Source organism: Barbus barbus (genome assembly GCF_936440315.1).
Source record: "Barbus barbus genome assembly, chromosome: 7".
NCBI lineage: Eukaryota > Metazoa > Chordata > Actinopteri > Cypriniformes > Cyprinidae > Barbus > Barbus barbus.
The window spans coordinates 18,488,926-18,516,681 of NC_136735.1; the positions used below are offsets into that span (position 1 = coordinate 18,488,926).

The 27,756-nt window shown below is 37.6% G+C and overlaps 2 protein-coding genes across 2 annotated transcripts; one reads left to right on the forward strand and one right to left on the reverse strand.

The window, feature by feature from the left end:
* Positions 1 to 5,831: 5,831 nt before the first annotated feature.
* LOC306872527 (patatin-like phospholipase domain-containing protein 4) lies at positions 5,832 to 26,170 on the forward strand. The gene is made up of 7 exons (XM_079421132.1): positions 5,832 to 5,912; positions 6,187 to 6,368; positions 6,835 to 6,929; positions 9,653 to 9,788; positions 10,918 to 10,983; positions 12,404 to 12,556; positions 25,312 to 26,170. The coding sequence occupies exons 2-7, from the start codon at positions 6,189 to 6,191 to the stop codon at positions 25,441 to 25,443; spliced, it is 762 nt and encodes a 253-aa protein (XP_079277258.1). The 5' UTR covers positions 5,832 to 5,912; positions 6,187 to 6,188; the 3' UTR covers positions 25,444 to 26,170.
* LOC306872528 (uncharacterized protein) lies at positions 14,903 to 19,393 on the reverse strand. Its single transcript, XM_079421133.1, has 4 exons — positions 18,760 to 19,393; positions 18,153 to 18,294; positions 17,866 to 17,990; positions 14,903 to 16,523 (listed from the first exon to the last, which is right to left on the reverse strand). Exons 1-4 carry the CDS (start codon positions 18,922 to 18,924, stop codon positions 16,194 to 16,196), a joined length of 762 nt encoding a protein of 253 aa, XP_079277259.1. The 5' UTR covers positions 18,925 to 19,393; the 3' UTR covers positions 14,903 to 16,193.
* Positions 26,171 to 27,756: the final 1,586 nt, after the last annotated feature.

Consider the following 27,756-nt stretch of genomic DNA (forward strand, 5'->3'; position numbering starts at 1 on the left):
ATAGCCTATAAAACGCTCTCACACGTCTATTATTTTAATATTATGGGAGGAGTAAAATTACCATATGTGGTTTCAACAACCAGATGCATTTACACTTGTCCGGTTTCGCCCAGACCACCTCCTGAAGTGGTTCGAGCGATTGGATTTATATCCGTCTCGAATGCGTTTCGGACAGCATTTACACCTGGTCTTTTCAGGATCAGATAGCTATCCGATCAGGAAAAAATGCATGAAGTGACCAGGTGTAAACAGCACCAAAAAAAAAACTGCACAAAGTGCAAGTGCAGAAAAGCCGTGTCTATTTCGTGCACAACTTGAACAAACTTCAACAGGTAAAGCTGTCAGCTCTGTGGATACTGGCAATATCGTCAACAATTCTCATTTATAATCATTACAAATATGGCTTCTTCTTATCGAGATCTTAGTCTATATGCTGTGTTCTGTTAATGCATGGATTTCCTATTATTTGAAGCGCACTTGCCATCCAGTAATCGCAAAAAGCTTTGTGCTGTTTTACTTTTTAATAAACAAAGTATCAGCTTTAAAATGCTACAAAATTCAAATTATGCGGTTTGGGTGCTCTTTAATGCGGACCACAAGCGCACACTTTCGGTAATATAAACACCAGTACCCCGCCTCCACACGGTCCGTGTATGCGTCGGGATCGCGCGAGCGGAGAGTATCGCACTTAATGCTCAGGCGCGATCTCTTTAGCACCTCAGTTAAAGCAGCAAGTGAACCCATTATATATTTCGATTTACTACTATAGTATGAAATGAACATGATCAAATGGTAGGCAATAAGAAAGCCTATAGTACAACTTACTGAAATGTTTTATGTAAAAGCTCATTCAGTGTTTCAAACTGAGGAAATGTATAAAGCTTGTAAACATTGCATTGTAATACATTTACCTCAGAATAACCACTCAGTGTCCATAAACTCATCAGTCAGCTAGAAAAATAACTATAAAGAGGAGCGTTTTGCTATATTTATGCGCTGTTGCATATTAATATTTTTACTTATTCTGTTGTACATGATTCAACTCCTCCTATAAAATTGCATTTTACTAATGAAGAAAAACAGACTGAATGTGTGAAAGACGTGACCACATTTATAGGATGCACTGCACTCAGTTGCCAAGTGATGCTTATAGTCCATGATATTGGTACAGATTCTGTGCAACGAACAATTCTTTGTGACTGTATATTTCAAGTTGTAAAAGACATTTAATTCACACTTTAAGTGAACCTTAGTCCCCCGGTCGACCTGATCATCTACAAGATGGATTAAAATGCTGATAAAGCCTAGAAAAGATAAGACAAACACATGACAAAATGATTGAAATGTTAAAATAGGGGGGAAAAATAAAATGATAATAAAATAAACCACTTTTATTCTGTGGCACCTAAAAAAATAATTTGGCGCCTAAGTTTTTCTTTTATAGGAGCCAATGGCTCCTTACTCGATTTTTTTGTCTGGAGCCCTGTTAAGGCCGGGACACACCCTGCTGACTTCAAAAAACTAGAAGTGACAAAAGCCGACGGTGTTGTCGCCTTGCGTCAGCAGTGTCTGAACCAAAAAACTATGATTGAACACACCACACAGACTAAGGCGGACTGCAAACTAACACTAGCATTCTGCGCCTGCGTAAAAGAAATTAGCTGTCTATATCAGCAGCTATCAGTAGTATATATTCATCATTTAAAAAGGGAAGCCGAAACAAGGATGTACAAGATATGCGCATATATATGAAATGTAAACAAAGCAGCGCTTGCGTGCCATTTTGAGTATCAAAAGTATTGGCAACTTGAGCACTGAATATTGAGTAATTGACAACATTCTTTATTTTAATCTGCTCACATTATAATGGAAATATTTACATATTGGGTAAAATCATACACATTAGAACAGCCTTCTGTCTGTGCTGCCTGCATTTACTTACTAGTTTTCATCACTTTCGCTTTAATTCTCAAGCACTGACTCATTCAGTAAACTTAACATCCAATCAGAGTTGGGGGAGTCACGTGACATGCTCATGAACCTAATCGCACTTGAGTACATACGTTTGGCCCCTTTTTGCACGTTTTCTTTCTTCATTTTATTTTAAGTTTTATTCATTAATAATATCGAGCCAACATGAGCTCGACGACGTGTAGAACATACCAAGCTCGACGACGAGTAGAACATACCAAACAAACTAGCCCCACAGACGCTCACTGACAGTTGACCGTCAGCTCAGTGTGTCCCGGGCTTTAGTAAGAGGCATCCTTTTTGTCGCCACCTACTGGTGTAACGATGCAAGAGTAGGTACACAAATGGACAGCCTATGAGCCTATGTAGAACAAAAACAAAACAAGAAGAGTGATACAACAGTGTAAACTCCCATTGCTGTTGGACTGTATATCAGTATTCTTCATACACAGCTCAACCAGTCAGATGAAAGGAATAGAATGTATTGTTTGAATTAAATGCAGTCTTACACATACTATTGTTACTATGAACAGAATTTCAAACACATGCAGTTCAGATTTCAAAGACCTTGAAATGTGATTGTCATTTAAATGAAAACATCAAGAAGTATTTTCTGTCCCTTTCTGTGACTACTCACACATTCATGCTCATCTGTGTTCTAAATCTGGAAAACACACATGAAGATATGCTAACAGGCACACATACTTGCCAGTTTTATTATTCTCTCCTGAGCCATAATTTGTCTTCAGCACATTATATGTAACCGTAAACTGAAGTAAAATTTGTGCTGACACCTCAAGAAACAGCCACAGCGATAGCAGAATGAGCATTGTTTTGGGTCTGTGAGAAATAGTGCTGACTTAAGAATGTACTGGAGGAATTACACTCCAGGGACTCAATATAAAAGACAAAAAGCAATATGACTACATATGGGGGAATGCCCACAAGCATTTAAAGTTTGAAAGACATTGTTACGGACAGATTTATGATACAGATCTGGTAATAGCTTATAGTAGTGTCTATATTTAGCAAACCATTTTAATTGTAACAGTAACCTCTAAACAGTTCCCCAGTGGTGTGTTGAAACTCAGATTGCTAAAAATTAAAACTATTGCAATGGCTGGATCTTCCTCAGAGTCTGCACAGTTAGGAATTAATTAAAAATTACAATGCTGTGGCTTAACTACATTTTTCAGAGGGGATAACGTCATCGGGTGTTGCCCAACTGCGCTGTCTAGGCTCCGCCTTGCCCGCATTCTCCACCAGTGTGCTGGGAGGAGCAAACGACAGACACAGTAGGTGTGGCGTCAGGCCTCGGAGAGGCTTTTATTAAACAAATAATAAAATAAAGTGTCCAAAAGGGGTTAAAGTGTCCAAAATAAACTGGGGATCTGGTGTCCTCGTCGAGCTGCGGGGTTTGTGAAGGAGGGCAGTGTTCTGAAAGGACGGGTCCAGGTAAGGGGCGGAGTCCGGCAGCTACACGCGTTTACCTCTCGGGTCCGTGGCACGAGGGGCGGCAGCTTCGTCCTCCTTTGGCCTGCGGCGGTGTGTAGTGTGTAGTCACACTACACACACAAACTCTAGCACCTTAAATTTGTGTAGTGGTTTTGAAAAATGAAGAGGTGATCTAGACAGGGCAGGAATAATTAAACCACAAAGGCCCACTCAATCTTAACCAAGGTTATGCTTCTTAATGAGATGTCTTTATCTCAGGGGCTTCACTACATAATACACTACATCTGTTTATTGCAAGGCTGCTGTAGTCATTTGAAATCATGAAGTGATGCTCAGTACATTTAGTCACTCAGTCTAAATGTACTGTGCTCTAATGTTGGTGAAGGCTGTTTAGATCTCACTTTTGTCAACATGGCATTTTATCCATTATGTGTGATATGCAATGAGCAGTGTTGGGGAAAGTTACTTTTAAAAGTAATGCATTACAATATTGCGTTACTCCCTAAAAAAGTAACTAATTACGTTACTTAGTTACTTTTTATGGAAAGTAATGCGTTACGTTACTTTTGCATTACTTTTGCATTACTTTTGCGTTACTTTTTAAATATGAGCAGGGCTTGATTGTTTTTAATACAAGAAATTACATTAATACAAATGTAAAAGCCCTGTATCTTGTGAAGGAAAAGTAAATTCACGTCTGTAAAGTAAAACTCAGGATAAGAAGGTTTAACACTCTTCGGCAATAAAAAAACAATGAAGCACAATGGTTAGTTTATCTAAAGTCATTTTTGCTTATTAGTATGGTTGAACTGGATCATCAAAGGTCAGCAGCAAAGACATTGGTTAATAAAATGGGATTAGATACATTTGTCTTGTTTAACATATTTAATTATTGCAGTTTGCGTCATATTCTGAGTTTGCACTGATTCACTGATTCTAGATTCACTGTTTTAATTCATTTTGATGAATACTAAATCTGTTTTTTTGCGAGTGGGATGAATTAATGCACATTCACATTTAGTCTAGAACTACAGTAACATGTTCACAGCGCACTGTCAGTCAATAAATTAGGAAAAAGTAACTGGCGTTACTTTTTTGAAAAAGTAACTCAGATATTTTCTTGTAAATGAAAAAGTAATGCGTTACTTTACTAGTTACTTGAAAAAAGTAATATTATTACGTAACTCGCGTTACTTGTAATGCGTTACCCCCAACACTGGTAATGAGATTGTCTTTAGGTTGACATGTAAGATCATGTTAGCCCACCTGGTTCCGTACATGTCAACCTAAAGGACGATCATATGGCATATCACACAGAATGGATAAAATGTCATACAAATATTCAATATTTTCAAATAGCTGTTAACTGACACATAATAAAAAGTAGATTTTTTAAATAAATAAATAAATAATTTTATATAAATGCAATTCTTTTACATTTTTTAATCATCAAAGAATTATATAAACAATAACAGTTTTCACCAAAATATGTAGCACTACAACTCGTTTCAAAATAATTGTAGATAAAGTTGTACTTATTTAAATAGACAATTTATTACAGATAATTAAGTAGCTACTAAGCCCCTCTGTGAAACTTCCTAATATAAGTAGCTACAACCTTAACGGCCGGTGCACTCCGCACAAAACGACCTGCTGACTATGGCTGTGTCCAAATTCAGGGTCTGCATCCTTCGGAGTACTCATTTGAAGGATGTTACGTCACAGTGCCGCGACGAAGGCTGTCCAAATTCGTAGGATCCTTCAAATGCGGCCCACAAATACGTCCTCCTTTTCCCCGAATTGGAAGGATGGGTGTGGTGGATCCTTTCCCGTCCTACCTATCCCATAATTCTTTTCGGCAGAGCGTAATGGCGGACGAAGCGAGCGGTAGCGGAGTGGGAGAGGAGTTTCTCTGACAAAACAAGCTAAAGTTTATGCTTCGGCTCAATGAATTTGTAGGAGAAATTAGTAGAATACTTAAAAACAAATAAAAATAGGCTATAATGGCTTACCTGGATGTGACTGTCTTGTAGTCTGATATAAAAAACTCTCCGACAACGAGCAAAGAAAGTATTTAATTTATTTAATTGCTTTATTTCTTCCAAAAGAATTAAAATGAGGAGAATAACTCTTTGTTTGTCCATTTTCCCGCTTCTTGCTTGGCGCTGTCACGGTTGCTAGGCGACAGGATATGAGCAACGGGTAAGGGAGGGAACTGAAAGAAGGGTAGGCTGTCCAAATTCACAAACACCGACTTCCGGGTTTTGCGGACGTCGGAGGATCCCTCCTCCTTCAACCGGGTAGGAAGGATCCTAAGGAGGATGCAGACCCTGAATTTGGACACAGCCTATACATTATACTGTACTTAACAAATGACTTTTATTTTGAAACGTCTAAAAACGGATGTTGGTGCACATGTGCTTTCCTGTGTTGTCAAACAAAACTCGTGCCCTGAAAGCACAAACTAATGATGCCTCTTATGTGAAGTAAGTAACGTTAAACGATTTAAGGGGGAAGATAAATTATTACATACATACTTTGATACATTACGAAACAGCTTTATTTCACGAAATCTAACACTTAATGAATTATTTTAAACCGCAGGCGTACACTATTTGGTCGCACAAACAAACAATATCAAGGGCACACACGTAATAATGGACAGAACTGCGTGTGCCTCAAGATCTCTCCAAGACAAATAATTTAAATAATTTTTTAATCTTTAAACATGAAGTTAAAATATCTATCATCTGTTCACAGGTATGACGGTGGTGAATTTATCGTTTGCTGCGGCTGGGTTTTTAGGAGCATATCATCTGGGAGTAACAGAGGCGTTACTGAGACATGGAGATAAGCTGCTGTCCTCTTTAAAAGCCTGTGCTGGAGCTTCAGCTGGTGCTTTAGTGGCCACTGTGATTATCACTGCTCCTGATAAACTACAGGTAAAGCCATTCAGTTTGACCCCAGAACATGTGAAGAACTATACTTAAACGATATAGCCTAGGATCATATGTATATAGAGAGAGAGAGAGGAACATTTTCTTTTAATTAACTAACCTTGGCAGAATTTTACAAATACGTATTTGCATTTTTATTAAAATCATTGATATTTATTTAAATGTGGTATGTAAAACAGTACTTCCTTAAAAAAAAAAAAAATATATATATATATATATATATATATATATATATATATATATATATATATATATATTTTTTTAGAGCTTAAAAATTACTGCATAACAGCATGGCCCCTCATAGTGATTTAGAAAGAGACTGACCTGTTTAGACTCAAAATGAGATTGATTGATGTGTCAAGCCTACAGATTTCTCACAGTTACATCACCAAGGATCATGCCCATAAACTGACTGAGCTCCTTACCTGTATGGTTTTGTGTTTTCACGCAGGATTGTAAGGAATTCATCTACAGGTTTGCCAGTAATGTAAGGAGTCAGACGTTTGGAGCTGTGACACCAGGATATGACTTCATGCTTGAACTGAGGTAAACGCAGCTCTCAGACATCATTTTTGATCGAATGAAAAACAATTCAGTAGGTTGTTTAAATTAACCCCAGAGGGCTTTTTGAAACCCTTTTTTCTGTCATGCAGAGTTTTAATCAGTAAGGCTGTCTAGATAAGATATCCTACTCAGCTGTTTCTTTCACATAACTTTTATTCACCTCATTTCAAATCAAATTCAGTTTCAAAATGGTGTTAGAATATTGCAATAGATAGCACTGAGGCTGGATCAAAATTATCCTGCACTGAAACTCCTTATCACACACTTTAAGAAATTTCTGGGGGTTTTCTTGCTGTTTTTCATGCTTTTATACTTTTTTTCCCCTTTTGCCAGTGCAGTGAGTTTTAAATAAAATGCATTTGTAAAATAATTAAAGCTCACTGTGGGTGTCCAGTTTCTTTAGATTAACATCATGGAGGCTTTTTTAATTGCCATGGAAAATCAGTCTTAATTCATCATATTGTTTTTACAGTGGAAGAAGATTAAGTCAAGGGTTTTTATTTCTGAAGAGAGTGGGTGTTTTTTTCTGTCCTTTTTATTTTTATAGGAATTGATTTAATCTCACATTTATTATATAAACAAACCATATAAGCTAAGAAAGAAGGCAGAAATGAAAAAGGAAAACTACAATTTATTACAGATTCATTAACCAATTGTTTGCTTGAGTCTGTCCCTTCCAGTGAATCTGTTTATTTGGAACACAAAATCAGCCTAAATGATCCATTCACAAATCACACTTATTTGGTTTTTAAATGTCATCTTATTGACTGATTGAACTGATTGATTGTTCACTGAATTAAATAATCATATTTTTTTCATAGACAAAGCTATCAAAGGCTTGGATAACAGACCTGAAGTCATTTTATGATAGACTTTTATAGTACTTTTACATTTCCGCAACCTATTTGAAGCTTGAAAGCTCCAAGCTTTGTTCTGATCAGGGTCCCTACATAGTGTTCACTGCTCCCTGAGCACTGTTAAAGTTCGCTTGACAAAAAGTGTTTATTTGGAACAACCTACACCGTCATCAAACGTATAGTAGACACCTCTTGAGTTGTGCTTATTAGAGGAGTTTGAGATATGATAATGTGATACATATGTGAATAAATATAAATTATCTTTCATTTAATATACATATGTAATGCGAATGTATTTATAAAATATATATGAATTCTAAATTCATTTGTCAAATTTGAAGTTCTAAACTGAGTGATGCTTATATCCTTTGCAATATTTAAAATGAAAATAAATGTAATCGTAATAATGAACTGCATGTGTCATGCATTTATATCTATAAACAACAGCACATCTGTGGCTAATTAAATAAAAACACTGGAGCCTCAACATAAGTTCACTTTGGATCAATTTCACTTACCATTTCCTGTAATGTAACGATACCCTATGCCGTTTGCAGTGCCCTTCAAGCTGAATGTACTCCTTTTGGACTGGATTCTTGCTTGAGATCGCAGAATACCCTGTAAAGTTCACTTCCCAGGGCTCTTTCGGCAGAATGGAACACAACTCCTTTCTCCCATTATTTGTAATTGCATAGGGGAAAAAAACAGCAAATAATTTAAAATTTCTTATTTTCTGTTCCACAGAAAAAAATGTCAAGAGTTTGGAACAATTTAAGGTTGAGTAAATACTTCCTTGCCTAACTATTTCTTTAAAGATGCACTGATCTAGGTCTTGTGTCATTTGAAAGCTTCCAGTATGTTCACATTGGAATTCACTGTGTGACATCCTGCAAATGGCATCCAGTGTTGATTTAGAGTGAAAAGAGGAATTACCGTACCATTTAAAAGGTGCAGTCATGAATAGGGTACAACAAGACCATTTTAATCAGGTCATTAAATTAAAACTGCCATCCAGAAAACTGAGATGAAAGGATGGTGCCATAAAAATATTACACGGCCAAAGTGGGAACAAAATCTCTTTATAATAAATCAGTGCAGTGAAGCACAAACTCCATTGATAATTTCCTTCTTTATTGCAGTCGTTTTTGTAATAGAGTTGATTAGACAATGATGCGTTCTTGTTTAATTGGCCTCTGTGAGTATTAAGCACTCTTTCCGATATTAACTTGAAAATGTTTTTTAAAGAGAGGACGTGTGTATGGAGGTGTAAATTGATGTAAGACACCAACAGAGCTGAAGAAACACCTTGACCGTGAAGTAACTGCATGCATGCTTTCCAAAAGTCATTCGTTTCACACGTATATGAAATCATTTTTTCTTCATATTCAGCTGTGCACAGCTGCGGAGATCTATAATAAAGAACTGGCTCCAGTAGAATGAGGTTTGAATGGTCTGAAGATAGTGCCATTCTGATGCTATAATGTGTCACCTCCTCAGTGCTACTTGTGAAACCGCAGATACTGCTGGCATGATATGAAACGGTAGATGTTTTTTTTCTCTCTCTGTTGAAGGAAATAATATCTGTGATGTGCACAAACCTCTGAGGGCTTCTGATAATCTTGACACACCGCTTTGAGCGAATAGCAGACTTCATCCATTTTGATGAAATATCCTTGGAATGGAACGTTGAGTGGATTTTCCTTTTTTGTATTTTTCCTGCGTTACCTCAGTGGTTCGGCCAACAGATTGTGTAATTACGATATGATGTTGAGGGAAAAATGCTTTTCACTGAGGTTGTTAATTATGCAAACACAACAAATGAGCATCTGTCCTTTGGTTTTCCTCTAGGGAGGGTATCGAACAGATTCTCCCGCCCAATGCCCACCAGTTAGCCAATGAACGCCTCCATGTTTCAATGACACACTCAGAGACGCACAAGAACAGCATGGTTTTCAGCTTCACCTCAAGGGAAGATCTCATTAAGGTATTCAAGCCTGAGGTCAATGGACAATGATTTATCTCTCAACTAGCATAGTAATGCCCACAACCCAAAGGGAACTTGCCTATTCAATTAGACACATCGTAAGTGCCGTCACTGGACCGAGTTACTGCTGTGGAAAATTGCTGCTAAGTTCATTAATTCATTCCCATCTGAAATAAAGAACAAATTGCACTGGTGTTCAGTAGTCCATCTAACGAAATGATACAAACGGTCTTCTTTTTCTTTTTGTTTCCGTGTAAATTATCTTTTTTATTAAAAAATACATTAAAATGCAATTCATACAATTACTTGAATATACCTCTTGTATTGCAGTTTCCTTTTTAATTTTGTTTTTAAAAGTAAAAATCATTTTTAATGTCTGGGTGACATATTAAAGCATAGCCTTGTATTGATATTATTATCCATTAGAGAAAAATAAATGAACAAAACCGTTTTACTGCCAATTCATATTTGAAAAAGCTTTTGTTGTCAAATTAAAATTAAGTGATCCAAGTGTATCCAAGAAAATCATGTGTGACCATCATGTAGAAAAAAGGGGGAAAAATATAACAATAAATAATGTCAGGTCAATACATTTTAAAATATTAAATACTTTGACCCTTTATTTGCATGCATTTTGAAAAATTATTAAATAATACATTTGTGTTAATCAAAGAATTCTGAGAAAAACGAAATCCACAAAAATATTAATTATTTTTGAAGAACCATGTGACACTGAAGACTGGAGTAATGGTGCTGAAAATTCAGCTTTAACATCACAGGAATAACGTATATTTTAAATTTTAAATATTAATAAATTTAGTTAGTTTGTTTTTTTACTTTATTTTTAAATCAGTGAGCATAAGAGACATAAAAACTATTTAAAAAACTTACCTTCCTCATGTTTTTGAACAGTAGGATATATAAAACCTTTCTGGCAGTAAACACACTTGTGTATGGAAAATAGGTGTAAGAAAAATGTTCATTTTTACAGCAAAGTTTCCACATGAATTTCTTTTTCCTTTATCTGAAAAAAATATACAGACACTCTAATAAACCATGTACCCTTATAACCTACTAGTCCTCTGTCTGTCCATTCTCCTGATGTATTATGACTGTATTGTTTTTAAAGGTGCTCTTGGCCAGCTGCTTCGTGCCTGTCTATGCTGGATTGAAGCCAGTGGAGTTCCAAGGGCAGGTAATGATGTCTTGCGACCGACTCTCTTGGCTCCAGTACTTTATGTGGCTCTGCTGAGAGCTGCTGTTTAGTTTTGGACTGTTTGGATTTATTTAGATGAATGAGCAGACCAGCTCTTTGGTTCTGCTTGTCCTCTCCACTGACAGAGGCCCGATAAAACTACATTAGCAGCCAAATGCTGTGGTATTTTCAGCCAAAGCAATTTGTTGAAGTTCAAGCGTGTAGTCGTGGGAAAACATCAAGTTGTTCTATTCTCTTCATCAAATGATGAAGACTATTAGACTCGACAGAATTGATATTTTGCTCACACACTTAAATTAAAGGTTAAAAAAATTGATGTTTTGTAATGTTCTCTTTTAATTTAGTAAAAATTAAACACTGCTTTAAAATGTGTTTTAAACACATTTAACTCTCTGTTGCATGCATGGCAATTTGTATATAAGAAGAGAATATGCTCTTACCTACAACAATTGTTATGAACATATTAAATAAAAATACTAACATTAAGTATGGATTATTCCCAAGTGGACAGTCTTACAGATTGTATTAGAGTTAACAGGATCAGTGTGGTGCTCTAGAGAGAAAAGCTACATGTGCATATTAGGCAGCCTTTCTATTATCACAAACACAAGTGCACATCCTTGTCTGTCTCTAATGGACATACTTATCCTTCCTTTTTGCTTTATATCTACAAAATATATAGTGTGCTTTTTGACTGGATTTTAAGTTTATCTCCGTCAGACTGGCAGCTTCATTGTAAAACAGTTCGCTGAGGCTTGAAGACCAATTAAACAATATATTGACTATAAAGCTACTGTTTGCAATGTCTACCCAATTTCTCAAATGACAAAAATGTAATGTCTTAAAATTTAAAACTGAATTTTAGGGCTTTTCTCAGCAAATGTTGATATACAGTGTGTTATTAGCATGTGCAATTTGATTAAAATGTTTAATGAAATTCATAATGTTTTGACAAATAAGCTACTATTCAAAGGTTTGGCGTCAGTAAGATATATTTATTTATTAATTTTTTAAGAAATTACTACTTTTACTCCGCAAGAACACATAAAACAGATAAAGTGATGGTAAAAACATTTAGAATGTTACAAATAAATTATATTTATCAAATATATGAAGCAAATCAGTTGTTATTGGATCAATTATTATTATTATTATTGGAGTAATGGTTGTTGAAAATTCAGCTTTACCATTACAGCAATAAATAACATTTTACAATGCATAAAAATAGAATTCAGTAAATTGAAATATTTTTCAGTATTACTGTTTTAATGTATTTTTATCAAATAAATGCAGTCTTCGTGAGCATAAGATATATTCAAAAATTCTAAAAATCTTACTAACACCAAACTTTTTTTTAAATGGCAGTGTATATGCAATTAAAAAATTTTACTTTCCTCAGAAATGGATAGATGGGGGATTCACAGACAGTCTTCCTATTCTTCCTGTGGGACGCACAATCACAGTGTCACCATTTAGCGGCCCTCAGGATATTTCCCCGACTCATAAAGGCATTAGTAAGCTTCATCTCAGACTGGCCAACATGAGCATTATGGTAAGGTTTTAGCATAAAACCACCTTTATTTATTTCTAATATCTAAACAATTCAAACATTTTAAATAAACTGCTCAACACAATTAAAGGAACACTTTGAAAACACATCAGATCGCAATGGGGAAAAAACTGATGCAGCAGTCTGGTCCATTTTGCTGAAATGTCATTGCAGCAACTCAAATTGTTACTCAGTAGTTTGTATGGGCCCCACATGCCTGTATGCATGCTCCTAATGAGACGATGGATGGTGTCCTTGGGTATTTCCAGGGTTGCCAGGTTTTCACAATAAAACCTACCCAATTGCTACTCAAAACTAGCCCAAACGTGTTTCGAGGGGGGTCCCCCAGTAAAAACTGTGCTCCGGAGGGGTAAAATACGGGTTTCCCCTGGTAAAATTAGCTTTTCAGGGGCTAAATATGACATTTTTGGAGTCGCTTCAACCCGTAGACATGAAAACAACCCCGGTAACAGTGTTAAAGTAGCTCAATTCCACGGGAAAACCACAGACTTGGCAACACTGGGTATTTCCTCCCAGATCTGGATCAAGGCATCACTGAGCTCCTGGACAGTCTGAGGTGCAACCTGGCTGGCGGCGTTGGATGGATCGAAACATAATGTCCCAGAGGTGTTCTATTGGATTTAAATCAGGCGAGCATGGGGGCCATTTAATGGTATCAGTTCCTTCATTCTCCAGGAACTGTCTGCTTACTCTTGCCACATAAGGTCGGGCATTGTCGTGTACCAGGAGGAACCCTAACCCACTGCACCAGCATAGGGTCTAACAATGAGTCCAAGGATTTCATCCCGATACCTAATGGCAGTCAGGATTGTCATTGTCTAGCCTGTAGAGGGCTGTGCGTCCCTCCGTGGATATGCCTCCCCAGAACATCACTGACCCACCACCAAACCAGTCATGCTGAACGAATGTTACAGGCAGCATGTTCTCCACGGCTTCTCCAGACCGTTTCACGTCTGTCACATGTGCTCAGGGTGAATCTGCTCTCATCTGCAAAAGCACAGGGTGCCAGTGGTGGACCTGACAATTCTGGTGTTCGATGGCAAATGCTAATCGAGCTCCACGGTGCTGGAAAGTGAGCACAGTGCCCACTAGAGAGACATTTACACCAGTGGCCTGCTGGAGGTCATTTCGAAGGGCTCTGGTAGTGCTCATCCTATTCCTCCTTGCACAAAGGAGCAGATACCGGTTCTGCTGATGGGTTAAGGACCTTCTACGGCCCTGTGCAGATCTCCTATAGTAACTGCCTGTCTCCTGGAATCTCCTCCACGCTCTTGAGACTGTGCTGGGTAGTGATGCGTGGATGGCGGTTATATCCGCGGACACTGTGGATAGTCTGCGGGTGGGTGGGTCGGATAATAAAAAATTGCATTCTGATTATTTACGGTGGATACGATAAATCATTAATGATGCAAATATTAACATTAACATTTTCTGATATTTCAATATGAATGTGTTTTAAATAGGCTACAGAAATGGAATAAACTGTAAATTATCATTAAAGTTATTAAACAAAACTTTATTTAGTCAAGAGCAGTGAGGTATTTTTCTCTGCCTCTGTCTTTTGTTGTTTGATTAACATTAATGACAGGCGGCACAGCTTTATTAGGCTGCTGTCACAAGACCTGCTTATGAGGATACTCGCCAGGACAACCATTTTGACAGAATTTTGTGTGTATTTGGCCACTTAATTGCAACAAGCTTTGCTTGTTTGGTACTAAATTCAATTTGGTACTCGCAGCGCGCGCTTTGGATGTAACTGTGAGTGCACAGAAAAGCGTCTCTGGAGCATGCGAAAAGGCTTAAAAGGACGTGTTAATAATACAACAATGACCGATTAGGCAGTTGACAATTCTATCAACTGTATCGAAACGCAAGCTAAAGTATCGCAGCGTGCAGCTGCACTAGATGCGCCAATGTGAAGAGAAATTCGAAGAGAGAAGACGCAGTACAGCTGAATCACGCTGTTTTCAAATTACTGATTTGATCTGATGGTTTGTGTGAATTTATTTACTCATCTAACCTACACACTATATTGAATAAATGTTTTGCAGGAATTTCCCTCATTTTAAAGTTGAAAGATGTGCACTCTTAAAACAGATGTGTTAAAAACAACACAACCTGTGTTATATCTTAACACACCCGTGTGTCTAGTTAAGGACAACACATTTTGTGTTACTTTTAACTCAACCAGTGTGTTATTCTTCTTTACACATTCAGTGTGTTAAAATATTTAACACACTAATGTGTCATTGATAACACAATTTGTGTCATATGTGCTATTTTTTACCAGTTACAATGAATGCAATACAAAAAACAACTTTTTTCTTTCAAATATATACATATTTATTAAAACTTCACTTCTGAATTTTCACAAAGGCAATATTCACATGTCATTTGAATTTCATAAAGATTTTTAAACAATTTTATATCTTGGATTTACAAACAGGTTTTCTTTGTTAGAAATCATGTGAAGTGGTTTTACATCAGCAGCATTGCTTAAATTAATGACTTTATATTCATTTGTTCTTTGGACAGCATATGCATACAAGTGTGGGTGAAAATACAGTTGAGATAGAACTAAGAAAAACTACAACCCTTTCTTTTTCACATTGTGGAACTGTGTAAAACGTCACCAAAGAGACGCTCTTCTCTTAAGTCACGGTTTAAAGCAATTACACAACCAGTTTGAAAAGTCTGACCGAACGCATTAACAGAGTGAGAAACGAGAACAGTGCTACATGTGTCAAGTTCATAGCCAAAGCTTGAGGATATCTGCTGTACAATTTGTGATTTCTAAAATGTGAGCCATCACAGTAATCACGCAATTTGTCGTCACTTTCGGTTGAATCCACAAAGAGCTTTTGCATTTGTTCATTGTCAAAAAGAAACTTCAGAGTATCAATAATAGATATGTACTGACATGTATCTGCTATTAACACTTGAGTTAATGTACCTTGCTTTCTTGCAGTATCACCTCTGTTTCCAAGGAAGATTTCTATTGGCTTGATGAAAGAGTGGTTTGCTGCAAAATATTTGGTCATTTTGTAGGGGGTATCAACTTCCTCAAACATATGTCGTCCTCTTTCAAATTCATCCATCAAAGTCTGCAATTCATCACTGGGTATAGAGTAACGATTAAGCAGAGATGTGGTTTTCTCTTGCAAACAGTCCAGGGTTTCGCAGAGCAGTTCTTTTGTGCATGTGATGCTTCTTTGCACATCAGTCAGAGTACAATTTGAAGAGGAGTACATTTTTGCAACAAATGCTGCTGCACAGCTTTGGTAGTCAGAGGTGCTGCAAGTACTGGAGCCATCAAAATTATTTTCTGGAATATCAACAGCAGCAGAGCAAGATGGAGCTGGAAAGTCCTCACTCGTGCTGGTGTCACGGTCTTGTTCTAAATGTAATGGGTTTGCAACCTGAGCATGCTCTCTATTGAGATGTTTAGTATAAGAATTGAAGTTATGGTATGTTCGTTGGCAATTGTTTTGACTACAAACAATTGTATAATCCTGTCCATCAGAAAGTGCATGGACATGCCTAAGATGAATTATGAGTTTCCGGACGTCTTTTGAAGTTGATTTTTTACACCTTGGACATATGTACATGGTGGTACAATTTAGGATAGTGCTTGAAGCTTCGAAATAAGCTCCACAACTTTGGATCTCTTCCCACCAGAGAAAGGAATGTCATATACATTTTCAAGGAAATTAAAGACCGATGTAAGTTGGACAGGATATTGTACATTGCAAACCCAATACGTTTTGAACAGCTTGTCAATGGCACACGTCAGACTGTTATCGTTGAGTGGAATGGTGACTTTGTCATTCTCGGCCACAATGATGTATTGCGCTGTAGAACTGCGGGCTCCTAAACAGACAATGTGGGGTTGATGGTTTTCCACCATTGTCTGGGAATGATCCAGGAGGCTGGAGATGCTGGTTCCAGCCTGTAAACATAAAAGTACATTTTTTAAAAGCTATTATTAAAACAATTCAAGTGACTGAAGGTTTTCTTAAAGGGATAGTTCACCCAAAAATTTGAATTCTGTCAGTAATTACTCACCCTCATGTCGTTCCAAAACCGTAAGACCTTCTATTATCTTCGGAACACAAATTAAGATATTTTTGATGAAATCTGAGAACTGTCTGACTCTTCATAAACAGCAACAGAAACAAAACTGACACAAAACTGAAATGTTCCCAAATGCAGAAACGTAGAAAGGACATCAGTAAAATTGTCTGTGACATCAGTGATTCATCTGTAATTTGACAAATTCAACAACTTTTTCCTCCTCATTCCATCTGCTGCCTGTATGCCGCCATTGTGAAGAGAGTATCATGACGCATGTACTTGCTTCCGCTTGATGTAAACAAGGCATGCATTTGCTGTCCTCTGCTCATAAACAAAACACGACGAGTGCTTTGTTTACATGGACAGGAAAGCCTGTGCATACGTCGTGATACTCTCTCCAAAACTGCAGCACACCACGGCAGATGATAAAGAGAAGAGTTGTTGAATAAACCTGTTATTTTTGTTTTCTTTGAGCACAAATGTATCATAGCTTCATATCAGCACAACTGAACCCCTGATGTCACATGGACTCTTTTACCTATATCCTACATTTCTGTGCTTGGGAACATTTCAGGTGTGTTGCTGTTTATGGAGGGTCCGAAAGCTTTTGAATTTCATCAAAAATATCTTAATTTGTGTTTGCAAAGTTGAATGAAGGTGTTACGGGTTTGGAACGACATGAGGGTGAATAATTACTGACTAAGTAATAAAACTTTTTTGGATGAACCATCTCTTTAATTCATTTGCATTCATTGAACTGAAGGCCAGGGATATTTTCTTATTTATGTTCAAAAGAAAATAGGAATGCACAATATTATCACTTCACTGTTTTGTATCACTGCATTTCATTTGAGAATGCACATACAGAATGATGTGTTTAGTGTGATAGCGTGCAGTGACAACAGCAGCAACAGCCTCCCTTTGGTACTAATGTTCATTCGGTAAGGCGTTTTTTTTGTTTGTTTAGTGGCCGCTGTTGGTCTATTTATAACAAAATAAAAAGTAAAATGCACAAATAACCTTAAGATACTTAGCCAAAGTGAGCTAAAAAATACTGACAAAAACCTAATATTGTGCATCCCTAAAAGAAAACAAAATGAAAACAGTATAGTTTTATGTAAATTAGAGAGTCATGTAATTAAGTAACATCACAAAGTGCTTGCACAGAAAACTAACAAACTAAAACATAAACATATTAGGGCAATCAAGCTGCTTACCGGCTTAATGTCCAAGAGGTAAGAAAGGGCTGACTTTGTACTGCATTTGGCCCAACCTTTGCTCCTTCCGGACGCAGTGGGGGGCAGCAGTGTAGTAAGAATTTGAAGAGCTCTGTAACATGACTCTGTAGTATAATAAAAAAAAACACAAAATATAATGGCATTTTTCAAATGGCTGAAATAATGGCAGACTTTGATCTCCAACTTTGCCTTCAGAGAACTAGTAAAACTAATGGTGTCCACTGAAAGAAAAACAACGGTTTGACAGAACAAGCAAAGTAGCCTACCTTCACTCTCATTATCAGTTTGCATGACCAGAGGATCTTTCACTGTGGACATCTTTTGCAACTTCGGAACAATATTTCCTTCCCATTTTCGAAGAAAGAGGTCAGCCTTCCCAGGAAACATTTTTCCAAACTCAGTGTCAAGCTACAACATAGGATACAATACACAATTACAACACTACCGTGTTTTCTCAGTATGTTCACAAATGATCAAATCTAAGTTTATGCAATCATAACAGTAAAAAAAAAACTACTATACTTCAGTTTTATGATTTGAATTAAACTGATTGAAGTAAAATAAATGGTGGAGCTTGATTTCAGTGCACCTTACAATCTCTAGCTTGCAGCAGACTGATGGTTGGAGGGGAGTGGTTAAAGGATGTTTAAAGGACTTTATTTTATACTTTATTTTAATTAAATTGCATAGAATTTTTCATCACAAGATTAGTAATGTGCACTAACAAAGTATATAAAAAAAACATTTTGAATTCATTTGGACTTTAAATGTTAATATTTAGCAGCCTTGTCCCTGTACTGACAAGTCTATTTATACCTAGCTAGAAGGAAAAAAAACACAAAACACAAGATGCAAAACACAAGATGTTCTTACCAAGTATGGCATGTCTACAAATCGAGGATATTGTTCAAAAATCTCTTGCACTGTTGGGGACGTGTTTGCAATCCATAACCTGCGATTACTGTATGTTTTCTCCATGCCCAATTTGATGGTATTGAGGTTTTCTGGAGATGGTTTCATCCTTTTGATCACAGTCATCCACTCCTGAGTGGAGTCCTCCTCCCCTTCAGCATATGTTATATCCAAAGTAAAAAAGGCAAAGAAAAACACCAATCTGTTATATACATATACTGATTACACATACATTCATAATGTAAAATGTAGTTAACAAACAGTGTTATAATGAATATTTATTACAAAAACAGCTAACAAAAGCTAGATAAACCTTCAAGATATAAACCTAAACACATCCTTTTTGAGATAAAGACATGCGAATGTCGAAGTCAATCAAATGTTAAACGTTACAGTAATACATCATAGTATTATTTAAAGACATTTAACAAGACATCAATACATTATGTTGTTTAATGAAAGAAAGGCGACGGATAGCAGTGAAAGTGATAAGAGTTAGCTGCTAGCTGCTACCGCTTTGTCAAACTCATTAACGACAATCCTGCCATGGCCGCAGCGTTTTATCGGACGTCATATAATTGGCAACAAATCAAGCAAAGAAAAACATAAAACTCGTTAAAAATAAGTTCTCTCCAGAAAGCGAGGAACAAACGTACCAAAATGTAAAGAAATAAAAATGTGTGAAGCATTAACTATCTGACGCCGTTTTCGCCCTGTTCAACACTGCCTCTCGTGACTACCGAAAATACCCGTATGAATGACTAGAGGCTGCTAACTAAACGCACATTTGACCGTCTAAAAAATTCACATTAAACATATATATGACAGTTTCTAATAATTAAAAATAATAAATCCAAATACCTGACATGTGCATCCAAGTCACCCATGGATGGAGATAGAGGCGCGAAATTGCTTAACGGCTTGCGGAGTGACGTAGCAGCAATGTGATTGGATGATAGTTAACACATGCTGTGTTGGACACACTGTGTTGTTTCTCTCTTTCTCTCTCTCTCTCTCTTTTACACATGATCAACTTAAAATTACACAAAATGTGTTAAAATAGCCATAACACAAAAAATGTGTTATTAATTAACACATCCTTTTTGAGAGTGTGGGAATGAGTAGCCTAATGTGATATATGCGCAATCCTGCACCAAAATTCAGGACCTGATTAAACATAATTCTATTGTACAGAGAACTTTGAAACATGAATTTTCCAAAACTTTCTGGGTTTATTTATTTTTCCAAAAGTTTCCAGGCCTGGAAATTGCGGTTTTAAAATTCCATGACTTTTTGAGGTTTTTCATGACCGTATGAACCCTGAATGTGACGATCGGGTGTGGGTCGGATGCGGTTATCTAAATCGGACAAAAATATAGGCAGTTTGCAGGTGGATAATTTATTTGAAGCTGCGGATTCAGGTGACGTTTTAGCTCATCCACGCATCACTAGTGCTGGGAGACACAGCAAACATCTTCTGGCAATGGCATCTATTGATGTGCCATCCTGGAGGAGTTGGACTGCCTGTGCAACCTCTGTAGGGACCGGGTATCGCCTCATGCTTCCTGTAGTGACTAAAACTAATAAAAAAAACAGTCAGAAAAGATGAGTAGGGAAAAAAATGTGAGTGGCCTCCACCTGTAAAACCATTCCTGTTTTGGGGGTCATCTCATTGTTGCCCATCTAGTGCACCTGTTGTTAATTTCATTAACACTAAAGCAGGTGAAACTGATTAACAACCCTTAACTTAACTGACCTGGGCCCGTATTCTCAAAGATTCTAAGAATCCTCTCAGAGAGCTCCTAATTTAGCTTAAAAGCTTCTAAGCTTCTTAGCTTAAAGTGATTCTACTTTGAAGCCATGCTGTTGTAATAGCTACAGTATGTGGTTTTGCATTGTCCTGCTGAAATACACATAGAGCATAAGTTGCTCTAAAACCTTTACATACCTTTCAACTTTCATAGTCCAAAACATGCAAGTTGCCCATACCATATGCTCTTATGCACCCCATACCATCAAAGATGCTAGCTTTTGAACTGAATGCTGATAACACGCTGGTAGGTCTCCCTCCTCTTTAGCCCGGAGGACACTGCGTCCATGATTTCCAACAAGAAAGTCAAATTTGGACTCGTCTGACCATAGAACACTTTTCCACTTTGAAACAGTCCATTTTAAATGAGCTTTGGCCCACAGGACACAACGGCACTTCTGGACCATTTTCACATATGGCTTCCTTTTTGCATGATAGAGCTTTATTTGGCATCTGCAGATGGCACAGCAGATTGTGTACCAACAGTGGTTTCTGGAAGTATTCCTGGGCCCATTTAGTAATGTCAATGACCGAATCATGCCGATGAGTGATGCACTGTCGTCTGAGGCCCGAAGACCACAGGCATCCAACAAAGGTCTTCGGCCTTGTCCCTTACGCACAGAGATTTCTCCAGTTTCTCTGAATATTTTGATGATTTTATGCACTGTAGATGATGAGATTTGCAAAGCCTTTGCAATTTGACATTGAGGAACGTTGTTTTTAAAGTATTGCACAATCTGCCCATCTGTAATTTTGAGAGACTTTGCCTCTCTAAGACATTCCTTTTATAGCTAATAGGGGTGTGGGATATACAGGTCCTTTTCAAAAAATTAGCATATTGTGATAAAGTTCATTATTTTCTGTAATGTACTGATAAACATTAGACTTTCATATATTTTAGATTCATTACAACACAACTGAAGTAGTTCAAGCCTTTTATTGTTTTAATATTGATGATTTTGGCATACAGCTCATGAAAACCCAAAATTCCTATCTCAAAAAATTAGCATATCATGAAAAGGTTCTCTAAACGAGCTATTAACCTAATCATCTGAATCAACTAATTAACTCTAAACACCTGCAAAAGATTCCTGAGGCTTTTAAAAACTCCCAGCCTGGTTCATTACTCAAAACCGCAATCATGGGTAAGACTGCCGACCTGACTGCTGTCCAGAAGGCCATCATTGACACCCTCAAGCAAGAGGGTAAGACACCGAAAGAAATTTCTGAACGAATAGGCTGTTCCCAGAGTGCTGTATCAAGGCACCTCAGTGGGAAGTCTGTGGGAAGGAAAAAGTGTGGCAGAAAACGCAGCACAACGAGAAGAGGTGACCGGACCCTGAGGAAGATTGTGGAGAAGGACCGATTCCAGACCTTGGGGGACCTGCGGAAGCAGTGGACTGAGTCTGGAGTAGAAACATCCAGAGCCACCGTGTACAGGCGTGTGCAGGAAATGGGCTACAGGTGCCGCATTCCCCAGGTCAAGCCTACAGAGAAGCAGCACTGGACTGTTGCTCAGTGGTCCAAAGTACTTTTTTCGGATGAAAGCAAATTTTGCATGTCATTCGGAAATCTAGGTGCCAGAGCCTGGAGGAAGACTGGGGAGAGGGAAATGCCAAAATGCCTGAAGTCCAGTGTCAAGTACCCACAGTCAGTGATGGTCTGGGGTGCCATGTCAGCTGCTGGTGTTGGTCCACTGTGTTTTATCAAGGGCAGGGTCAATGCAGCTAGCTATCAGGAGATTTTGGAGCACTTCATGCTTCCATCTGCTGAAAAGCTTTATGGAGATGATTTCATTTTTCAGCACGACCTGACACCTGCTCACAGTGCCAAAACCACTGGTAAATGGTTTACTGACCATGGTATTACTGTGCTCAATTGGCCTGCCAACTCTCCTGACCTGAACCCCATAGAGAATCTGTGGGATATTGTGAAGAGAAAGTTGAGAGACGCAAGACCCAACACTCTGGATGAGCTTAAGGCCGCTATCGAAGCATCCTGGGCCTCCATAACACCTCAGCAGTGCCACAGGCTGATTGCCTCCATGCCACGCCGCATTGAAGCAGTCATTTCTGCAAAAGGATTCCCGACCAAGTATTGAGTGCATAACTGAACATAATTATTTGAAGGTTGACTTTTTTTGTATTAAAAACACTTTTCTTTTATTGGTCGGATGAAATATGCTAATTTTTTTAGAGGTTTTCATGAGCTGTATGCCAAAATCATCCATATTAAAACAATAAAAGGCTTGAACTACTTCAGTTGTGTTGTAATGAATCTAAAATATATAAAAGTCTAATGTTTATCAGTACATTACAGAAAATAATGAACTTTATCACAATATGCTATTTTTTTGAAAAGGACCTGTATATATCGTCTGCGATAATATCGTAATTGTTGTTTTAACGTGCAATTTGACAATACAGAGTATTTTGCAAACACCAAACAAAACACCTACGAAGTGCACGCATACATTAGCCTACGTGGTGATTAAGCGGTTTAAACAGTGCGTGCGCACATTTAGAATATGTTCTTTCACTGCATGAGTCTATTAAAATGCATTAAGAATGATCACAAAATTTAAGATATGGGGGCAGAAAATATTTACGTTTCATATAGTTAAAATCACACGACGAGTGCCGTTTTTTCTTCAAAAATAAGCATGATTACTAATGTGATGTACAACAGTTCAATAAACAATAAGTTAATATTAACAGACTTACGTTTTAGACACCATATTGCCTGTTGTTGAATCAACCATTAAATTATTCAGTTCAGTTGCAATGACTCACTTATTACCAGTGACTCTCTGCCACCTACTGGCGGTTTTCATTTCATATTTAAAGTCTATTTTCATTTTTAAAATAATTTTAAATATCAGTATTCAATGTTTTATGTTTAAAATTATGTATTTGTAACTGGTTAAAGCACTCCATGTCCCTCTGAGCTGCATTAAATAGTGTGTAAATACATCTAAATACCACTTCAGATGCAACTTCTGCAAAGATTAATTTTGATGATACTGGTTTCATTTCTTTGGTAACAGCCTAAATGTGTATTATCTTAATTGACTGATTAAATGTAACAATTTGACTCAAAATATGTACACTTTTAGAAAAAAAAAAATGCTTTATTAAAGGTAAAAATCAATTTGAGCTTAAATGAAAAGATTAATTAATCACTGATGTGAACTGACCACACAGAATATGAAGAATATCAAAAACTGCAGCTGTCCACGGTAATCAGATATCGGCACAATAACACATTCTGCAAAATATCGTAATTATCGTTATCGACAAAATCCAAAAAAATATTGAGATTATATTTATTTTCAATATCACACACCCCTAATAGCTAATCATGTTACAGACCTGATGTCAATTAACTTCATTAGTTGCTAGATGTTCTCCCAGCTGAATCTTTTCATAACTTCTTGCTTTTTCAGCCCTTTGTTGCCCCCCGTCAGTCCTGTGTTACTGCCTCTTGTATCCATATTTGGTTTGTTTCCTGTCCTTGTTAAGTGTGATTATTAGTTAATTCTCGTCCAGCTGTGTTTGTCTAATTATCTGGAATTATATGTTGTATTTAAGTCCTGTTTGTTCAGTTAGTGTTCGTCTGGTCTACTCGTTACTCCTGGTGTTCCTGTTTGTCTGCCCTGCCTTGTCTTGCCTTGTCTTGTTTATATTAAAGACTGTTATTTGAGTTTATCCTCGTCTCCGTGTTCCTCGTTCCTCCCCGCTGTGTTCACGGTGACACCCCCGTGCCAACTTTTTTGTGACCTTGTAGTAGGCATCAAATTTGAAATGAGCTCATATAGTAGATAAAACTGTAAAATTTCTCCATTTATGTTCTCTGTTCTATTGTGAATAAAATATTGGCTCATGTGATTTTAAATTCTTTGAGTTTTCATTTAATTCAAATTTAAAAAATGTCCCAATATTTCCGGAATTCAGATTGTATATTCTTTTCTTTTTTACCATGCTGTCATACTTAACATATTTTATAGGAAATGAACAATGACACAATAAGGTTCTGAAAGTGCTTTAATTGTTTGTGTGATCACTTTGCTTATAGAAGGTTGTGACAGACCCAAAACATCACTGCAGCGTAATTGCAGTTTTCCAGTTGCCAAATATGTTAATGCAATTAATGTAGTGATTACTTCCATTTCTGGTGCTATGGTACTTCTGCGCGGTGTCGGAGGTTTGCGTGTCTCTAAGATCAGTCACAAAAATGATCCCTGCATGATCTAATGTGTAGCGTCTTATTAACTCACTGTCATGCATTGTGTGCAACACATTTCTTCTCTGTCTTCATGTTTCGGCCATTTTTTCCATTGCTAAAGAAACTCTTAATCCTCTTAAAAGCCCTCGTCTGTACTCCTAAAAATTTTGGACCTTAAGACCTGTTTTAATGCATTCTGAATTACTTTTTTCTTTACTAGGATTTTTTCTTTAATTTTAAAAGGAAACACCCACATTTCTAAAAAATATTCTTAGAATTTTGTTATTAGGAGCAACTCTTAGCACTAAGATTTTTCATGAATACGGGCCCAGATCAATATCCCAGGAGTTTAATTTACTTGATGCTGTACTCTGATTAAAAAGTGTTCCTTGAATTTTTTTGAGCAGTGTATATCTCTTTCCAAACTGCTATGTCATAACCTGACATGTTTTGAAATTTCAACTGTTTTCCACCCTCAGTTCTCAAAAGACAACATCATAAGGCTGAACCAGGCTCTGTTTCCTCCCTCATTACCCAGACTCAAAGCACTGGAACAGGAGGGATACCAGGATGCTGTTAACTTTTTAAAGAAAGAAAGATGGATACAGTAACTGATTTTGTCATTTTTAGCTCTTTCAACACCTTGAATGTCTAAAATGTGGCATATTGACACCACTTTCCTCATAGAAGTTCCTCTGTGGCGAACAATATTTGCTGTGTTTAGTGTAATAATCATACTTTGATTCGGTGTCTAGTTTTGTTCTCCAGATAAAAAAGCACAGTAAAATGCATCATGTATTTTGGGAGACTGAATGATCAGTGTCATAAAGTCATTTTATATTGCTCAGCTTTAAAATAGCTCCTGTTCTCAGGGTGTTAACAATACACCGTGTTCCTTACGAATGACTAAATCAAGCGTTTAAATATTTCTGAAACTCCTTTTGTTGGAATCTGTTTATAATGGCATTTAAACCTCAGTCAATCCCAAGAACAACAACTCACCTTTTGCTAACACTTGCTGCACATATCAATGCAACATTTCTGTAGGTCCTTGAGGACAACCATGGAGAACAAGCCTTTGAAGTAAAGCCACAGGAGAGATCGTTTGAACTCCATGAGTCTCCTCACCTCACAGAACAATCGCTTTACCTGCACTTGATTCCGCAAGAGAGTTATAATTTTTCTGTCTGTGAGAATAACGTCTCCCTGGGGAAGGTTTGAGGATTAGCAAAGGCTTGTGATTATTTGTGATGTGGAGGCGTAGAGAGAAACAGCTTACACACACTCCCAACTGCGAGTTATCCACTCATATGGAATAAATTGTAAATTTTTTCAATCAAGTAGCAATTGTATTGATTTGGAGCAGTTCGAGTTGTCAAAAGATAAAAAGATGATGAGAATTGCTTGAGTGAAAATACATCAATTGTATTTGGTCTTCATTTGAAGGAAGAGGAATGCTATAAACTGAGCACCATTAGCTTGATAAAAATGGATTGTTTAGCAAATCGCTCAGCAGCAGCATGGGACATTTACATTAGTTTATGTATGATGCACACATTCATATGTGCTGGGTTGATCTATGAACAGCAGGCACATCTAATGGAAGTTATCACAGAGACAGACTTCTCATACCTCATATGCGTGATGTCATGTTCAATGTACATTTTCAGATAGGCTGCATAGTTTTTGTGCAGTGCAGCAATGTGCATAGAAGCTTTTTTGTCTTTTCTCTGTTTAAATGGATATACAGTAAGGATATACACTGGCCAAAATTATAAACGCAACACTTTTGTTTTTGCCCCCATTTTTCATGAGCTGAACTCAAAGATCTAAGACTTTTTGTCTTATGTACACAAAAGGCCTATTTCGCTCAAATATTGTTCACAAATCTGTCTAAATCTGTGTTAGTGAGCACTTCTCCTTTGCCAAGATAATCCATCCACCTCACAGGTGTGGCATATCAAGATGCTGATTAGACAGAATGATTATTGCCTTAGGCTGGCCACAATAAAAGGCCACTCTAAAATGTGCAGTTTAACTGTATTGTGGGGGTCCGAAAACCAGTCAGTATCTGGTGTGACCACCATTTGCCTCACGCAGTGCAACACATCTCCTTCGCATAGAGTTGATCAGGTTGTTGCTTGTGACCTGTGTTGCTGGATATTGGCAGGAACTGGAACACGCTGTCGTATACGCTGATCCAGAGCATCCCAAACATGCTCAAGGTGTGACGTCCAGTGAGTATGCTGGCCATGTAAGAACTGGGATGTTTTCAACTTCCAGGAATTGTGTACAGATCCTTGCAAAATGGGCCGTGCATTATCATGCTGTAACATGAGGTGATGGTCGTGGATGAATGGCACAACAATGGGCCTCAGGATCTCGTCACGGTATCTCTGTGCATTCAAAATGCCATCAATAAAATGCACCTGTATTCGTTGTCCATAACATATGCCTGCCCATACCATAACCCCACCGCTACCATGGGCCACTCAATCCACAAAGTTGACATCAGCAAACCGCTCACCCACAACGCCATACACGCTGTCTGCCATCTGCCCTGTACAGTGAAAACCGTGATTCATCCATGAAGAGAACACCTCTCCAAAGTGCCAGACGCCATCGAATGTGAGCATTTGCTCTCTCAAGTCGGTTACGTCGACGAACTGCAGTCAGGTCGAGACCCCGATGAGACCCCCAATTGAATGCTCCCTCAAAACTTGCGACATCTGTGACATTGCGCTGTGTGATAAAACTGCACATTTTAGAGTGGCCTTTTATTGTGGCCAGCCTAAGGCACACCTGTGCAATAATCATGCTGTCTAATCAGCATCTTGATATGCCACACCTGTGAGGTGGATGGATTATCTCGGCAAAGGAGAAGTGCTCACTAACACAGATTTAGACAGATTTGTGAACAATAT

What these genes read in the sequence shown, in the direction of transcription:
- LOC306872527 (XM_079421132.1), top strand. Translation starts at nt 6,189, where the DNA reads ATGACGGTGGTGAATTTATCGTTTGCTGCGGCTGGGTTTTTAGGAGCA. An exon ending in CTGCTCCTGATAAACTACAG is followed by an intron (nt 6,369 to 6,834) that starts GTAAAGCCATTC and finishes GTTTTCACGCAG; the next exon opens with GATTGTAAGGAATTCATCTA. An exon ending in GACTTCATGCTTGAACTGAG is followed by an intron (nt 6,930 to 9,652) that starts GTAAACGCAGCT and finishes GTTTTCCTCTAG; the next exon opens with GGAGGGTATCGAACAGATTC.
- LOC306872528 (XM_079421133.1), bottom strand. Translation starts at nt 18,924, where the DNA reads ATGACTGTGATCAAAAGGATGAAACCATCTCCAGAAAACCTCAATACC. An exon ending in TTGTAGACATGCCATACTTG is followed by an intron (nt 18,295 to 18,759) that starts GTAAGAACATCT and finishes CCTATGTTGTAG; the next exon opens with CTTGACACTGAGTTTGGAAA. An exon ending in ACCTCTTGGACATTAAGCCG is followed by an intron (nt 16,524 to 17,865) that starts GTAAGCAGCTTG and finishes TTATGTTTACAG; the next exon opens with GCTGGAACCAGCATCTCCAG.